At 44.9% G+C, this 17,889-nt stretch overlaps 2 protein-coding genes across 2 annotated transcripts; both read left to right on the forward strand.

Moving 5' to 3' along the window:
* The first annotated feature begins 6,787 nt into the window (after window positions 1-6,787).
* gcat (glycine C-acetyltransferase) lies at window positions 6,788-11,329 on the forward strand. Its single transcript, XM_023957756.1, has 9 exons — window positions 6,788-7,096; window positions 7,928-8,058; window positions 8,138-8,239; window positions 8,323-8,469; window positions 8,624-8,778; window positions 9,192-9,274; window positions 10,277-10,448; window positions 10,574-10,695; window positions 10,787-11,329. The coding sequence occupies exons 1-9, from the start codon at window positions 6,877-6,879 to the stop codon at window positions 10,936-10,938; spliced, it is 1,284 nt and encodes a 427-aa protein (XP_023813524.1). The 5' UTR covers window positions 6,788-6,876; the 3' UTR covers window positions 10,939-11,329.
* A 2,721-nt stretch (window positions 11,330-14,050) lies between these two features.
* On the forward strand, window positions 14,051-17,880 carry mcm5 (minichromosome maintenance complex component 5). Its single transcript, XM_004073590.4, has 16 exons — window positions 14,051-14,377; window positions 14,553-14,679; window positions 14,761-14,889; window positions 14,964-15,136; window positions 15,212-15,367; window positions 15,444-15,613; window positions 15,700-15,871; window positions 15,962-16,073; window positions 16,148-16,291; window positions 16,359-16,424; window positions 16,494-16,670; window positions 16,752-16,864; window positions 16,958-17,086; window positions 17,173-17,315; window positions 17,415-17,542; window positions 17,617-17,880. The coding sequence occupies exons 1-16, from the start codon at window positions 14,205-14,207 to the stop codon at window positions 17,716-17,718; spliced, it is 2,214 nt and encodes a 737-aa protein (XP_004073638.1). The 5' UTR covers window positions 14,051-14,204; the 3' UTR covers window positions 17,719-17,880.
* The last annotated feature ends 9 nt before the right edge of the window (window positions 17,881-17,889 follow it).

Genomic DNA, 17,889 nt, shown 5'->3' on the forward strand with positions numbered 1-17,889 from the left:
ACATCCATATATCTCCTCTTTGGCCGTCCTCTTGCCCTCCGGCCAGGCAGCTCCATCTCCAACATCCTTCTACCAATATATCCACTATCCCTCCTCTGAACATGTCCAAACCATCTCAGTCTGGCTTCTCTGACTTTGTCGCTAACACAGGCAAAATGAGCCGTCCCTCTGATGTACTCGTTCCTTATCCTGTCTAACCTGGTCACTCCTAAGGAGAACCTCAACATCTTCATCTCCGCTACCTCCATCTCAGCCTCTTGTCTCTGTCTCACTGCTACCGTCTCTAACCCATAGAGCAGAGCTGGTCTCACCACTGTCTTGTACACCTTTCCTTTGAGTCTTGCTGGCACTCTTCTGTCACACAACACTCCTGACACTTTCCTCCACCCGCTCCAACCTGCCTGCACTCGCCTCTTCACCTCTTTTCCACACTCCCCATCACACTGAACTGTTGACCCCAAGTACTTAAACTCCTGCACCTTCTTCACCTCAGTCCCCTGTAACCTAACGCTTCTACCTTGATCCCTCTCGTTCAGACACATGTATTCTGTCTTACTACGACTGACCTTCATACCTCTTCTTTCCAGAGCAAACCTCCACCTCTCTAGCTGTTCCTCCACCTGCTCTCTACTCTCACTGCAAATTACAATGTCATCCGCAAACATCATTGTCCAGGGAGATTCCTGTCTTACCTCGTCTGTCAGCCTGTCCATCAGCATAGCAAACAAAAAAGGACTCAAAGCTGATCCTTGGTGTAGTCCCACCTCCACCTTGAACTCCTCTGTCTGACCTACAGCACATCTCACCACCGTCATACTTCTCTCATACATGTCCTGAACTACTCTGACATACTTCTCTGCCACTCCAGACGACCTCATACAGTACCACAGCTCCTCCCTCGGCACCCTGTCATACGCCTTCTCTAAATCTACGAACACACAATGCAGCTCCTTCTGACCTTCTCTGTACTTTTCCATCAACATTCTCAAAGCAAAAATGGCATCAGTGGTGCTCTTACGGGGCATGAAACCATACTGCTGCTCACAAATCTCCACCTTCTTCCTAAGCCTGGCTTCCACTACTCTTTCCCACAGCTTCATTGTGTGGCTCATCAACTTTATTCCTCTATAGTTGCTGCAGTTCTGCGTGTCACCCTTGTTCTTAAAGATCGGGACCAGAACGCTTCTCCTCCATTCCTCAGGCATCTTCTCACTCTCTAAAATCCTATTGAACAACCTTGTTAGAAATTCCACTGCTGTCTCTCCTAGGCACTTCCATACCTCCACAGGTACGTCATCAGGACCAACGGCCTTTCCGCTCTTCATCCTTTTCAGAGCCTTCCTAACCTCATCCTTTCCAATCTCTGCTACTTCCTGCTCCACAACAACCACATCTTCCTCCCTTCTTTCCCTGTCATTTTCCTCGTTCATCAGCTCCTCAAAATACTCCTTCCATCTTTTCTGTACACTCTCCTGGGTTGTTAGCACCTTTCCATCTCTGTCCTTAATCACCCTTATCTGTTGCACGTCCTTCCCATCTCTGTCTCTCTGTCTGGCTAGCCTGTACAAGTCCTTTTCTCCTTCCTTTGTGTCTAACCTGTCATATAGCTCATCGTAAGCTTTCTGTTTGGCCTTTGCCACCTCTCTTTTCACTCTACGCTGTGCTTCCTTGTACTCCTGTCTACCTTCCTCAGTCCTTTCTACATCCCACTTCCTTTTAGCCAACCTCTTCCTCTGGACGCATTCCTGTACTTCCTCATTCCACCACCAAGTCTCTTTACCGTCTTTCCTCTTTCCAGATGACACACCTAGCACCTTCCTACCTGTTTCCCTGATAATCTCTGCTGTAGTTTCCCAGTCCTCTGGAAGCTCATCCTGACCACCCAGGACCTGCCTCAACTTCTGCCTAAATTCCTCACAAGTTTCTTCATTCTGTAGCTTCCACCACTTGGTTTTCTTTTCTGTTTTCCCTATCTTCTTCTTCCTGACCTCCAGAGTCATCTTACACACCACCATGCGGTGCTGTCTGGCTACACTCTCTCCTACCACCACTTTGCAGTCATTAACCTCTCTCAAATGACCTCGTCTACATAGGATGTAGTCCACCTGAGTACTCCTACCTCCACTTCTGTATGTCACTCTATGTTCCTCTCTCTTCTGGAAGTAAGTGTTGACTACAGCCATTTCCATCCTCTTCGCAAAGTCCACCACCATCTGTCCCTCCAGATTCCTATCCTTCACACCAAACCTGCCCATCACCTCCTCATCACCTCTGTTGCCCTCACCAACATGCCCATTAAAGTCTGCTCCAATAACAACTCTCTCTCCTCTGGGGATACTCTCTATGACCTCATCCAACTCACTCCAGAATCTCTCCTTCACTTCTAACTCACAGCCAACCTGTGGCGCATACCCACTGACTACATTCACCATCACCCCTTCAATTTCTAACTTTAGGCTCATCATCCTGTCTGAGACTCTTTTCACCTCTAGAACACTGTTTACAAACTCCCCCTTCAGAATCACTCCTACCCCGTTTCTCTTCCTATCAACACCATGATAGAAAAGTTTGTATCCTCCTCCAATACTACGTGCCTTGCTGCCCTTCCACCTTGTCTCCTGCACACACAGTACATCTACCTTCCTTCTCTCCATCATGTCTGCCAGCTCTCTGCCTTTCCCTGTCATTGTGCCAACGTTAAGAGTCCCTATTCTCAAACCTATGTTCCTGCCTTTTCCCTTCTCTCTCTGGCAACGGACCCTTCTGCCTCCCCTCTTTCTTCCACCAACAGTAGTCAAATTTCCACCGACACCCTGTAGGTTAACAGCATCGGTGGCGGTCGTTGTTAACCCGGGCCTCGACCGATCCGGTATGTCTAAAGTTTGGATAGCTGTCATTATATTTAACTAAAATTATTTGTTGAAAAACAGATTGAGTTTGTTTATTTTTGCTTGAAATGTTCCAACTTTGTAATTTACCCCAAATTGAACTAAATGTGAATTCTCTGAGCTGAATATGGTCAGGGAAGATGCTGAAACAATTTATTTTAGGAAGTTGAAGTTTGTTTTCACAATCTCAAGATAGGGACGAGACTTGAGATTAGAAACAGTCACTAGATTTAGAATTTGCATATGGGAGAGTTGACTAAAGCTCATCTCAGATTTTGGGCTCACGGAGGAAAAGTGTTTGCCCCACAACTTTGAGAGCGTTGTTTCATGAAACTAGAGTCATATTCTTACGTTTTGCTGAAACAATCTTGACTCTGACTCAGTGTAGGTGTTATGGCAGTTTATCAGGAAGAAATGTAAAGCCCCTCTCCTCACATAATCAGAACACAGGCAGGGCTTGAGCTGATCTTTTTAACAGATGGGGCCAAATTGCACTAGACATCATGTGATGGATTGATGGATAAGGGCTAGCAAAAACCAGTCTGAAGTACAGCCAGGGTGCGTGTACTGTAGATGGGTTGTGGAGGACAGTCCTCAGGAATTAGGACACGCAGAAACGTTCTGTCCTGGTGCTGCTGGATCTTAGGACAACCTTTGATACAGTAGATCCCCAGATTTTATTAGACAGACTTAGTCCTCTCAGGAACTGCTCCTAACTGGTTTATCTCTCAGATCGACATGTTTATGTAAGTATGGATACTTGCTCTTCAATAATCCACGAAATAAAGGGTGGATTTCAGGTCCGATGCTCTTTAATACTCCAAGACTCCTGTTGTTCTTCAAATCCAACATTTTTCAGAATAAAAGCACGTTCAAACGTTGTCATTTTGCTCCTCTGACAATATTTTTCAGCTCAATTGATCGAAGTTGTAGCTGAAAGAACCCAGTTATTTTTCAAAATAAAAGAATTTTCAAAATAAAAGATTATCGAGACTCAAAAGAAAAAACACGGTCCGAATTAATTTCTGCGGCCCAGTGCAAATTGATCCATGGACCGGGCTAATCTAATAGAATGTTTTTGATTGTTTTTATTATTTTTTTTTTGTTTTGTTTGTTTTTTAGGGGCGGCTCGCTAACATAAATCTCGAGATTTTCGAGATTTATTTTTCATTATGAATGATAATGAGACATTTTGATAGTGATTTTTTTATCATATTAATTTATTTAGTAAAGTTTTAGTCAGGTTGAACGTTAAGGACGCAGTGACTAAACACGAGGAAGCGGAGTTTAGGGAGCATCAAGTCAAAGTCTTCCTAAAGTGACGTCACAAAGCTCAAAGAACTTACCCATGTGCGTAACCATGAGAACGGTTCAAAACAATTCCTAACTGCCGGTTCAAATCTCTGCTTGACCTGCATGTGTTGAGACGCTCAGACTGTGCTCCTAACACATTTTGGAGATCAACCTTTTACCAGAAATAAATCCTCCTCTCTGCCATGGCGTATCAAGGTCCAGGTTCTTTTTCCAGAAGGCAGGACCACAGGGGGCAGAACCACAGAGGGAACATGCTTCCCCACCCCGCCCACCTTCTGCAGGAAATTGACCGTTTGCAGAATCTGCTGATAATGGAGAGATCCAGATTCATGCATGAAAACGCCAGAGCAGCTCACCTTCATGTGGAATTACAGCAAACCAGAGAGACTCTGGAGTATCAGAAGAAGCTGAAGGAGAGATTTATCAATGAAGCCAAAGAAACAAAACGAGAACTGGAGAGAATCCAAAGATATGCTGAACCTGAGACTCTGGACAAAGCTAAAATAGCTTCCATGATGCAGAGTACTCTGAAGCAGAAGAAGAAAAAAGATCTGCACAGGGATTACGAAGAGCTGAAGGTGGCTTTTGCTGTCAGCGAGGAAAAGCTTTCCAAAGATCTCCAGGCAGAGAGAGAAAAGAGCCATCTTTTAGCAGAAGAACTGGATGTTCTCCGCCTGCAGATGGCCACTCTGCAGCACAGCAGCAATAATGAGGCACTTCTTCAGAAAGAGCTGGAGGACCTAAAAGTGTCTTATGAAGAGCTCAGCTGCAAATATGAAGCCGACGTTTCTGCAGCCAGAGAAGAAGCAGAAAGTTTGAAAGCTTCAGTTCAGCACCTCACAGAAAACAAGACACTGCTTCAGAGAGAGCTGGAGGATCTAAAGGTGTCTTATGAAGAGCTCAGCTGCAAACATGAAGCCGACGTTTCTGCTGCCAGAGAAGAAGCAGAAAGTTTGAAAGCTTCAGTTCAGCACCTCACAGAAAACAAGACACTGCTTCAGAGAGAGCTGGAGGATCTAAAGGTGTCTTATGAAGAGCTCAGCTGCAAACATGAAGCCGGCATTTCTGCTGCCAGAGAAGAAGCAGAAAGTTTGAAAGCTTCAGTTCAGCACCTCACAGAAAACAAGACACTGCTTCAGAGACAGCTGGAGGATCTAAAGGTGTCTTATGAAGAGCTTGAAGCCGGCATTTCTGCTGCCAGAGAAGAAGAGACGCCCAGAAAAGAGCTGGATCAGGAAACAAAAGTTCCCTCAGGAGAAGATTTGAAAACCGTGGAACTTGCTACCAGCCTCAAAGTTGAGCAGGACGTTCTCTTCCAGACGTCAGGCAGGCAGATGGACTCTATGACAATAGCGACATCTCAGAAGGACCTGGATTTTCAGATGGAGAGTTTAGAAACTCAACTGCAGGAGAACATTTCTCTGGTTGATCTGGTGCTAGAAGATGATCCTGACCAGCAGCAGATGCTTTTGCCTGTAATCTCTGTCAACCCCACCCTGATGGAGACTCGAGCTTCAGAGACCATCACAGAGACCAGAGACCCCTGTGAACCCGAGGAGGCTCTTCAGGAGATGGAGGAGGCCCCTGAAAATCTCTCAGAAAAACCCCGAAGGAATCCATCCTTCTGGAAAAGACTTAGACACTTTCTGGGTCTGAGAAAATCTTCAAAAAAGAAGACAAAAAAGGGAACCAAATGAAAGAACTTGAATCCCCCAGAGACTTTAGCCCCAGGTTCCCTTAGTTTCTGCTAAATACTTTCGAAAAAAAAGTTTCAGTTAAGAACAATGCTTGTTAAGATGTGTGTGTTTTTCCTTGTTCCCTATTATTCCAGTATTTCTTCAGTAGTTTAAGGCTTTTTTCACTTTGTTTTGTTGTAAATATGACATTTTTTGACATAAAGTATGCCAACAGTTTACCTTTTTTTCTCCTGTAGTTTTTATTTTTCTCTTCCCTTCTCTATAAAAAAACAATAAAAATGTAAGTTAAAGCAAATTATTAAAGAAGACAGGAGGACAGAAATGTACACACCCTTCTGTTCGCTCTCATGGCTTCTGAGGTGGAGGATGTGAGTAAAGTCAGAAAACTGAGATAAAAAGTCAGAATTCTGCCATTAAGGCGAGAATCTTTGGCAATTTTTTGTCCATGGCCCTAATCATCTTCTGTAGGTAAAGGCTAGTGTTTGAAAACAGCAAGAAACCAAAAATATTAATTTATCAACTTTTATGTTCTAGTTAATATATATATATATTTTTTTTGTTTGTTTGTTTAAGGGAAACATTTTTTTAAACAAAAATCTACTGCATTTTGGAAGCTTTAAAAAAAACAGCCAAAGTTTTATTTGACATTTAATTAAAAAGCGAAAAATATTCTCATTCCAGGAAGAAGAAAAACATTGAATGAATAATATTGGTGAATTACGTTTCATGTTGAGGCCAGATAAGGCTGAGTTGTCTGAACCCAAACTGTTTTACTGTGAAATCGCAGCGGAAGTAGCGTCAGGGATCCCTGTATTGTGATTGGACAAAATGAGCCACCTGCTGAATTTCTCAGCCACCTGATTGGTCCACTTCCAACGACGCCCCCAGCTCCGTTACATCACGTGACGGTTGCTCTCACCCAGCGTCGGCGGTGTGTCACTTCTTCTGGACACCTCAAACTAAATTATTTATCAGTAATGTCTTTACGGAAAGCTAGCCACAGTTTACTTAAACCAGCCTTGGCGGTTCTGCGATGTCCGGATTCGGTTCTGAGCCGGAGCTACGCGGCGCTCGCCGAAGCCAGAGCGGTGCTGGAGCAGGAACTGGATTCGATTCGAGTCGCGGGGACGTGGAAAGCAGAGAGGATTATAACCTCCCAGCAGGGGCCTCAGATCAACGTGGACGGCGGCCGCGGAGGTTCGTTCCACAAGAATAACCCCCCTTAAAGGGTGGGGGGGGGGGGGGGGGGGGGGGCAGATTAGTTTACACAGGTCAGGAAGCGGACGCCAGGTTTCTTCTCAATCCTGCTCACATGATGCACTTAATCTGAGAGTAACCACAAAGTTTACATCAGATTTCTTTCAGTTTTTGTAAAAATAGATGCCTGATAGTCAAAGTCTTTAAGATTTTCAAAAAAATCTAATCCAAATTAGCCATGTTTATAGTCTGAGGACTCTCCTTCTAAGACTCAGACTACACTTCTGCTCTTCATTTATTCTCATTAGCTTTAATCTGTCCTTTTCCACTTGCACTGTGACTTTACAGCTGCTTTTTGTTTATTTCATATGTTGAGATTCAAAACAGTCAGATTAATGTTACAGAAACATAAATAAATCAGATGTTTGTGGAGAAATGCATCAGAACTCATGGAATAACTGTCATTATCTGTTAAAAGATTATATGTTTACCAATAATCTGATGTAAGAAGTCAGATTTTTGTGCGTGTAAATGTGATTTTTACATAACGGTCCCAGCAGAAGTTGCAGATGAGGGTGTGATCTGCTTTTGGCAGTGAGCTGAAGTCCATGGTGATAAAACACACATGCTGTCGCTGTCCCTTCAGCAAAGTGGCTTCTCAGATGTTGACGTTCCACTGTGGACCTTTGCCAGCCGCTGCTACCTTATGAAAGGCCCAGTCATTTGAGGTCATGACCTCTCATGAGGGAAACTCATCTGTGCTGCGGTGCCACTTGCTGAATCCTCGTTTTAATGTTTGTTTTTATTTCCATTTCACTGTATTTCTATCAGGTATACTGAATTTCTGTGCCAACAACTACCTTGGACTGTCCAGCCATCCGGAGGTTGTGCAGGCAGGAATTGAAGCTCTGAAGTCTCACGGCGCTGGATTGAGTTCTGTCAGGTTTATCTGTGGGACGCAGGTATGACAGCTGATCAGCACCTCATCTCTCTGACGTGTGATTTAGAAAATTCATAGCTTTAACTATTTGTGATTTGAAGGATCTGCATAAACACTTGGAGCAGAAGCTTGCAGAGTTTCATGAGAGGGAGGACTGCATCCTCTATGCCAGCTGTTTCGATGCTAATGCTGGGTTATTTGAGGTCAGTCAAAGTGAAACCTGGTCTCCTACCAGGATTAGAAGAATGTTATTTGGAGCAGTGTTTTTAAGTGGCATTTGGAATAGGTGCTGTTGAGCCCAGAGGACGCAGTGCTGTCAGATGAGCTCAACCACGCCTCCATCATTGATGGGATCCGCCTGTGTCGAGCCAAGAGGCTGCGCTACAAACACATGGATCTGAAAGACCTGGAAAGCAAACTGCAAGAGTCTCAGGTTTGTGGACTTCTCCTCTCACTAAAAGGGTTCAGAGCCAACTTTACGCATGTCGGTTCCTCCTAACACTTTCTATTTGAGAAATCAAGGAAAAAAACCTCAAGAATTGTGAAAGAGTGGCATTTTCAATCTGTGGTTGGTATGTCTTCCTCAGTCTTCTCGCATGCGCCTGATCGTGACGGATGGAGTCTTCTCCATGGATGGAGATGTGGCTCCTCTCAGAGGCATCTGTGACCTGGCTGAACAGTATGGAGCCATGGTCTTCATAGATGAGTGCCATGCCACTGGTTTTCTCGGACCCCGCGGCAGGTGAGTTGAACATTTATTCAGAGAAAACGCGCAATGAACAGATTTACTTTAATGTTTCAGTCATTTTTGTTCGTGCTGGTTGTTATCAGTGAATAGTATTTACAGCATCACACATTTTCTTTAAGGCAAATGGATTGTTTTAAATGGCATTTTTGTTGAGAATGTCACATTATGATATTAAAATAACTAAAATTATTTTAAGCTCAAATAAGCAAATATTTACAAACTGAATTAACTTTTAATTCATTATTGACGCATGGAAGTTAGAATAAACTGTCAAATCTAGTACATCATTTGTAATGCATAATACCACCACAAGGTGTCGCCAAAAACAGCCAATGAAAAAAAAAGGTTTTTAAAAATCTTTACATGGTAACGCCATAAATAAATCTGTTTCACCTCCTGGTTTCCAGGGGAACAGATGAGCTCCTAGGAGTGATGGACAGAGTCCACATTGTAAACTCCACTCTTGGAAAGGCACTGGGAGGAGCTGCAGGTATGTCTGACTTAAAGAGCCACTCCATTTAAAATTGTGTTTTTTTAACATGTTCGTGTAGCATTTATCTGATGATGGAGGACATAAAATAAAGAAAATTAAGATTAAAATTGCATTTCTGAGTATTACCTAATTAAAATCACTGTGAATCAGATGGAAAAATGTAGTTGGAAAAAAATCATAGTTGTAACGTAGAAAATATCCTGGCTGGGCGACAAGCTCCATTCTAATGCATCTGCTTGCAGACAAATCTTTTCCTTGTCTGAGCTGGGTCAAAACTCACCATTTAGCTTGGTGTTATGAGGGGCTGTAAGATAGTGGGAGACAGTTAAAAATAATTGGATGATGGGAAATTAGGGCAGGCTTACTCTGCACCAATAGTCCTGTTCACAACCCAGAGGTGAAGTTCCAATGAACTCCTACCACTCTGCAGAAACCATGTCCTAGAGAACGACACAGGCTTTTTTGCATTTGGTTAAAAACAGCATATTCATAATTAAAGACCACTTCTTTTTTTTTTTTTTTTACCTTAATGCTTCATTAAAAATGTTTTTTTGCAATCTTATAAAACTGCTATTATGGCAAAATAAATAAAAATGTATCAGATATTAAAGCCCAGGCCCTTAAAGATTTTTTGTCGTTTTGGGGTTTTAACTCTAACTAATCAATAAGTAGATGTAATTTTGAAAGATCCATGCATATTTATAACAATGTAATATGTTGAATATAGGTTCCATAGATCCATATAGGTTTCTACTTCTTCCTGCTACTGTCTCACATAAGCATTGTTCATTCTGTTCCTTTTTTTTTCTGGTTTAGGTCATTTTCTGACTTATTTTCATCTATTTTTTATTTTGTTGGTGGGTTAATCTACATTATTTAAAAAGCATAAAAAGGAATAATTTTCCATGTTGACCTACAAACTTTTGCCCTCATATTTACCACAGTAGACTGGTGATTTGTGATAAAGATATACCTTCCATCTGGTATGTGATCCTTTAGGTGGCTACACAGTTGGCCCCAAGCCTCTCATTGACCTGCTCAGACAGCGCTCACGCCCCTACCTGTTCTCCAACGCCCTCCCCCCGCCTGTGGTGGGCAGCGCCATCAGCGCCGTGGAGATGCTGCTCACCTCCAATGAGATTGCACAGAGCATGACAGCCAAAACCATGAGGTTTGTGTTTCCATTCATTACGTCGAGGAATACCAGAAAAAGAAAGAAAGACAGTGGAGCTTAGATGATGGCTGATTAAAGAAAAAGTGTGATTTTGAAATCCACTCTGAATGCTGTCCAATCAGGTTCCGGAACAAGATGACGCAGGTCGGCTTCACCATTGCAGGCACTTCTCACCCCATCTGCCCGGTGATGCTCGGCGACGCGCGGCTGGCTTCAGTGATGGCCGATGACATGCTGAAGCTGTGTGAGGCGCTCCCTCCGATCCCTTTAGCGGAGAACAAGCGGGGAAGAAACTTTGAAACGTTAGCCTCACTTCACGGCTCCTCTCTCCACAGGCATCTATGTGATCGGATTCTCCTACCCAGTCGTACCCAAGGGCAAAGCCAGGATCCGAGTCCAGATTTCAGCAGCACACACAGAAGAAGACATTGACCGGTGTGTGGACGCTTTTATCCAAACCGGGAGAAAGCACGGCGTCATCTCCTGAGCGGCAAAAATTGACCAGAAACTGGAGAAACGCAACCATCCGCCTTGGCCTTACGGACCACGCTGCCTGATACTGCTAATCTGTGATTGATGGTGATTGGAATATTAGTCACGTTTGTAGGTCAATGAAGCTGAAAGTTTTTCTCTTGTGTGTGCCTTTCTGATAAAAGGCATCAGGACAAAGAAGATTTAATATCCTCGCCTGCTTTATCAAGCTAGAAAAAAAATCTAGTTAAATAAAGGACCTTGAAGACACTTCACCTTTGATTCTGTCAACTGAACTTACATTTCAGAAAAATATATACACACTGTAATTTTCTTTCAGGGTAATTGTGGAGTCAAATATATAATTGATCAAATTTTATGAATAAATTGGTAAGAAATCTGCAAAATGGGCGTTTCCATCTTTACGCTGTTAACACCAGAATCGACCTCGATACATCTTCAGTTCGTCATTGCCTGAGCTGTGTGCTACTCTTGCTCATGTTCTTTTGTTGGCATAGAGATTATGTGAAGAAAAGGGACTTCATGTCTCCTCTACAAAGTGGACACATCATGTTGTCTCTTTTTGAAGCCCGAAAAACCTACACAGTACGGTACTTAATAGCAGCTCTTTCCTATATTGATTAATATGCACCACCTACAGAGGGGAGGGGTTGTTTCTTTCGATATTTTTTAACAAATTTCTTTACATTCTAACAACAGAAACTCAAATAATGTTTAAAACAGAAATGTAAATGGACAAAAGAAATCGCTGAGATCCAATTATGATCTGTCTGTAAGGGAAAAGCTATGCAGCCTCACTTTGTACTGAATATTTTAATTAGGGACTGTTTTAGTTCCATGAACTAGAAAAACCGCTATTCCTTTTAGAGAACTATTTGGCTGGATACATTTCAAGGCATGCTTGATTGGGTTGAACCCAAGTGCTGCCATGCAGCGTAGGACACTGAAACAGCTGAATGGAGAGGCGGAGCTTAGACGCTAGTTACCAAAGGGTTGGCTGCAATTCCCTGACTGATGCTGAAGTAGTTTCACTTGTTTCATTACCACCAGGTCCATCAAATGGCTTTGAGTGAATTTAAATGCTGCTGCTGTTTTCGACTGAAACTTCAATTCTTCTTCTGTTTTGTGATACAAGCTTTGAAATAATTGTACATACCGGTACTCTCATTAATAGTTTTTTGCCTTTTTGGCAAGTCATCTATATAGTTGTTCACGTCTTCCTCAAAATAATCTTTTATCTCAGAAATAAGACCGAATAAATAAACATAAAGCTGTTTTTGTTCTAAGTTATTAAAATAAAAGAATCGGATCTTAAATAGACTTTGCAATAGTAGGACTAGGTCATTTTCAAAGGGACCTTCTTCAAAATAAAATGACAAATAATGAAGTACAGTGTGGCAAAGATGTATTTTTTTCAGCCTCCAATTGTACAAATTCTCCCACTTAAACAAATGAAAGAGGCCTGTAATTTTCATCATAAGTATACATCAACTATGAGAGACAAAATGAGAAAAAAAAATCCAGAAAATCACATTGTCTCATTTTTGTAGAATGAATTAGCAAATTATGGTTAAAAATAAGTATTTGGTCAATAACAAAAGTTCAGCTCAGTACTTTATTTACCCTTTGTTGGCAATGACAGCAGTCAAACATTTTCTGTAAGCTTTCACAGGGTTTACATAATCTTTTACAGTTGTTTTGGCCCATTCCTCCATGCAGATCTCCTCTAGAGCAGTGATGTTTTGGAGCTGTCGCTGGGCATCACAGACTTTCAACTCTCTCCAAAGAACTTTTATGGGGTTGGGACCTGGAGACTGGCTAGACCACTCCAGGACCTTGAAATGTTTCTTACAAAGCCGTTCCTTCATTACCCGGGCAGTGTGTTTGGGATTGGTAAATGGTAAATGGCGTATACTTATATAGCCCTTTTCTACCTTCTTCAAGGCCCAAAGCGCTTTACAGTCACAGACCCATTCACCCAGTCACACACGCATTCACACACTGGTGGCGGCTCTGCTGCTGAAAACTGGCACCAACCTCCCACCAAAGGCAAGGTGGGATTCAGTGTCTTGCCCAAGGTCACTTTGACTGACCATACATGGCCCCATTCATTCTTTCCTTTACACAAATCTGTCGTCCTGGTCCCTTTGCTGAAAAGCAGCCCCAAACATCATGTTTCCACCCCCATGCTTTAGAGTAGGTATGGTGTTCTTTGGATGCAACTCTGCATTCTTTCTCCTCCGAACCGACGAGTAGAGTTCTATCAAAAAGTTCTATTTTGGTTTCATCTGAACATAGGACATTCTCCCAATCCTCTTCTGGATCATCCAAATGCTCTCTAGCAAACTTTGGATGGGCCTGCACATGTACTGGCTTTATCAGAGGGACACGTCTGGCACTGCAGGGTTTGAGTCCCTGGCGTTGTAGTGTGTTTTTGATGGTAGCCTTTGTTACTTTGGCCCCAGCTCTCTGCAGGTCATTCACCAGGTCCCTCATGTGGTTCTGGGATTTTTGCTCACGGGGGAGCCCACGGGGGAGATCTTCTGGGGAGTCATAGATGTCATTTTGTCTCTCATAGTTGATGTATACCTATGATGAAAATTACAGGCCTCTCTCATCTCCAGTGGGAGAACTTGCACAAGGCTGACTAAATACTTTTTTGCCCCACTGAACATATTCAGATCTTATTTTGAAGCAGAACAAAGACAAAAGAGGTGCTAGAAGGCTGAAGCGTCATCCATCAGCAGCTGTAATGTTTTCCTATTAGGTTAACACATTTCACATTTAAGTTGCCTTATCATTGATAAAAATGTAACTTTATGTGGAAAAAGTTGCTTTAATTAACTCAAAATAAACTGTGCTTGCATGGGTTTCACTGTCTCACTTCAAATTCTACATCTAGGAGAAAATGTGTCATTAGGTTTCTCTAAGCTCGTGGCCCTTCTTTGTTATTTTGCTTTTCTGCTGTCGCCATGCTTCAGAAGCTCCTCCTCTTCTGTTTTTCGCGCCATCGCGACTCAGCGCCCCGCCTTCAGCTGAAGAGTTCGCCCATATCTACATGTTCGACAAATAAAGAAAAGCTATGTTTGAACCTGACCAATCAGAGTCTAGGAAAGGGGCGGAACTAGCAGAGAACCCGCGGGAAACAGAAAGGAAGACGCTTCAGTTTTTCCCGCGAAACGTCGTCACAAAGTCGGGTCCTTCCTGTCTGTTTGGCTCCAGAAAAGCACAACTTTTGGTGTCAGCTTCAGCCGCTTCAGCATGTCTGGCTTTGACGACCCCGGCGTTTACTACAGCGACAGCTTCGGCGGGGGAGAGGGACCCGGCGGGGACGAAGGTGGACAGAAGCGGGTCCAGATCAAGAAGCGGTTCCGAGAGTTCCTGCGTCAGTTCAGAGAGGGAACTGACCAAACCGGGTTCACTTACAAATACAGGTCAGGCTCCTTATGAACTCAAAGCGGTTCTCAAATCTGCATCTACTTTCAAAGTAAACGATAAGTGAAGTGGTGCTATATCACGAGGCAGTTGCATTATGGGAAATGTAGTTATATGATTAAAACATCTGCTTTAGAAGCTCAAAAGTCCTGATTGTCTCCTGTTGTTCCGCAGAGATGAGCTGAAGCGACATTACACTTTGGGGGAGTTCTGGTTGGAGGTGGAGGTGGAGGATCTTGCCAGCTTTGATGAAGATCTGTCTGACTGCCTTTACAAACTTCCTACTGAGAACCTGCCGTTGGTGAGTATCCTAGTTCACATTTTTATGCGGTCATGAAAGTCTGACTCACGACTAATGTATAGATAAAACGTATCTCTTAAGCTGGAGGAAGCAGCTAAGGAGGTGGCCGATGAGGTGACCCGACCCCGACCTGTGGGGGAGGAGGCGGTGCAGGACATCCAGGTCATGTTGAAGAGCGATGCCCACCACACATCCATCCGGAACCTGAAGGTACCTTAGGACCCTGCTGTGCCCGACGTTGCAGTCATTCCACACATGGATCACCTTTCTGTGTGTCTTTCCAGTCGGAGCAAGTGTCCCGTCTGGTGAAGGTCCACGGCATCATCATTTCTGCCACAGCAGTCAAGGCGAAGGCCACCAAGGTGTGCCTGCAGTGCCGCGGTTGCCGCAGCGTCATCCCCAACATCCCCCTGCCTCCGGGCCTGCAGGGTTACGCTCTGCCCAGAAAATGCAACAGGTGAGGAATCGCATTCCGGTCTCAGGTTGACCCTGCTAGACGACTCAGCCTCAAAACGACCTTCTGTGTTTTCAGCGAGAATGCTGGCAGAGTGAAGTGTCCCATGGATCCATACTTCATCATCCCGGACCGCTGCGTGTGCGTGGACTTCCAGACGCTCCGCCTGCAGGAGTCTCCCGATGCTGTGCCGCACGGAGAGATGCCGCGCCACCTGCAGCTCTACTGCGACAGGTAGCCATGGAGATCACCGGAGTCTGCTGCTCCGTTGCTTTTGCGGCACGCCACTGAGGTTTTCCTCCGTCCCCAGGTACCTGTGTGACCGCGTGGTCCCGGGCAACCGAGTGACCATCATGGGCATCTACTCTATCAAAAAAATGGCTGCTGTAAAGGCCAAAGGCAAAGAAAAGGGTATCGGCGTGGGAATTCGTTCATCTTACCTGCGAGTCGTTGGCATCCAGGTGGACACGGAAGGAGCAGGTAAAGATCCCGATGACAGGGTTGGTTGTGAGAAGCACATTGTTAGGTTTGGGGGGTCATTTTATCTTCTTGTTTCTTGGCTGCAGGCCGCGGCGCCACCGGACCCGTCTCTGCACAGGAGGAAGAAGAGCTGAGAGCGTTGTCTACCTCTCCCAACATCTACAGCTCCCTGGCGCAGTCCCTCGCTCCCTCCATCTATGGCAGCGACGATCTGAAGAAGGCCATCACCTGTCTGCTGTTTGGAGGCTCGAGAAAGAGGTACGGCGATAGAACGGTTTATTTCTTCATTTTTGTTGCTGCTGCAACGATGTTGTTTTGAAGCTAAGAGTCTGTTCTTGTGTCTGTTAGGTTACCTGACGGTCTCACGCGCAGAGGAGACATCAACCTGCTGATGCTTGGAGACCCTGGAACAGCCAAATCCCAGCTGCTTAAGTTTGTGGAGAGATGCTCACCGATCGGGGTATTTGTTTGTGTTTTTTTTTTTTTTTAATTATCCGGAGGGAAAAAAGTTCTGATGCTGACTCTCACTTGCAGGTTTATACATCAGGTAAGGGCAGCAGTGCAGCTGGGCTGACCGCCTCCGTGCTGAGAGACCCCAGCACTCGTGGATTCATCATGGAGGGAGGGGCTATGGTGCTGGCGGATGGTGGTGTCGTTTGCATTGATGAGTTTGATAAGGTAGGTCCAGGGTGAGCTGGGGGGCAGCATCGGGGTTGCTCGTCCTTCAGGCTGTTTTTCTCCTCAGATGAGAGAAGACGACAGAGTGGCGATCCACGAGGCCATGGAGCAGCAGACCATCTCCATCGCTAAGGTAACCGCCTTAAGTTTGACCTCCTTATTGGGCTTCATTGGAAAAATGCTAATAGTCTGCGGCCTTTAGGCTGGAATCACCACCACCCTGAACTCCCGCTGCTCCGTGCTGGCGGCGGCCAACTCTGTGTATGGCCGCTGGGACGACACCAAAGGCGAGGACAACATCGACTTCATGCCCACCATCCTGTCCCGCTTCGACATGATCTTCATCATCAAGGACCACCACGACCAGCAGCGAGACATGGTGAGAGGACGCGACGGGAGGTTTGATGCTTCAATTCTCTTTAGTGCTTCCGCTGACTTTGCCGCCTGACTCTGCTCGCAGACGCTGGCTCGCCACGTGATGAACGTCCACCTGAGTGCGCAGACGCAGACGGAAGGAGTCGAGGGCGAGATTCCTCTCGCCACCTTTAAGAAATACATCGCCTACGCCAGAGCGTGAGTCACTCATTCTGCAGCCAGACCGCTTTAAAGTTTAGTTTCCTGTGGATTTTGTGGAGTAAAGAGTGTGTTCTGCGTGTTCCCTCACAGTAAATGTGGCCCCCGACTCTCCGCGGCAGCTGCTGAGAAGCTGAAAAACAGATACGTGGTGATGAGGAGTGGCGCCCGAGAGCATGAAAGGGAGTCGGACAAAAGACCCTCCATCCCCATCACAGTCAGGTAACTGTCTCCACCCGTCTTTGAATCAAAAGCAGAAACGTGTGCCTTCGATTCCAGTCGGTGACCTTCTCCTGTTGTCCGTTCAGGCAGCTCGAGGCCGTCATTCGCATCGCAGAGTCTCTGGCCAAAATGAAGCTGCAGGCTGTGGCTGGAGAAGAGGAGGTGGACGAAGCCCTCAGGCTCTTCCAGGTTTCCACACTGGATGCCGCGCTGTCCGGGAGCCTTTCCGGTGTGTATCTGCTGCGTTCATTTCCACCACATTACTCCTGAGGATGTGCAGTGCAAACATTTCCTGTAATGAGTTCCCCCATAAACCGTCTGTGTGCAGGAGTGGAGGGCTTCACCTCCCAGGAAGACCAGGAGATGGTCTCGCGCATCGAAAAGCAGCTGAAGAGGCGCTTTGCCATCGGCTCCCAGGTGTCCGAGCACAGCATTGTGCAGGACTTCACCAAACAGGTCAGCTGTTGTAGATCAGAAATATTCGTTGTTAATTTTCCTAGCGCTAACGCACGTCTGTGTTCTCCGTGCAGAAATATCCCGAGCACGCCATCTACAAAGTTCTCCACCTGATGCTGAGGAGAGGAGAGCTGCAGCACCGCATGCAGAGGAAGGTCCTCTACAGAGTCAAATGAAGCAGAAGCTGTTCAGTGTTGACGATGGTGTACATAGTTCTGATCTGTTGTCCAAATGTCTTGATTTTTGTCTAATGAGAAATGGATCAGCTGTAATCCACTGATGCTGCAGCATGTTCACTTTGTAAAGAGAAAACGATCAATAAAATGAGCTCATTCAGACTTTGATCT

This window comes from Oryzias latipes, chromosome 8 (genome assembly GCF_002234675.1).
Source record: "Oryzias latipes chromosome 8, ASM223467v1".
In the NCBI taxonomy this organism is placed as follows: domain Eukaryota; kingdom Metazoa; phylum Chordata; class Actinopteri; order Beloniformes; family Adrianichthyidae; genus Oryzias; species Oryzias latipes.

What these genes read in the sequence shown, in the direction of transcription:
- mcm5 (XM_004073590.4), top strand. Translation starts at nt 14,205, where the DNA reads ATGTCTGGCTTTGACGACCCCGGCGTTTACTACAGCGACAGCTTCGGC. An exon ending in GGGTTCACTTACAAATACAG is followed by an intron (nt 14,378 to 14,552) that starts GTCAGGCTCCTT and finishes GTTGTTCCGCAG; the next exon opens with AGATGAGCTGAAGCGACATT. An exon ending in CTGCAGCTCTACTGCGACAG is followed by an intron (nt 15,368 to 15,443) that starts GTAGCCATGGAG and finishes CTCCGTCCCCAG; the next exon opens with GTACCTGTGTGACCGCGTGG.
- gcat (XM_023957756.1), top strand. Translation starts at nt 6,877, where the DNA reads ATGTCTTTACGGAAAGCTAGCCACAGTTTACTTAAACCAGCCTTGGCG. An exon ending in CGTGGACGGCGGCCGCGGAG is followed by an intron (nt 7,097 to 7,927) that starts GTTCGTTCCACA and finishes TATTTCTATCAG; the next exon opens with GTATACTGAATTTCTGTGCC. An exon ending in GCAAACTGCAAGAGTCTCAG is followed by an intron (nt 8,470 to 8,623) that starts GTTTGTGGACTT and finishes TGTCTTCCTCAG; the next exon opens with TCTTCTCGCATGCGCCTGAT.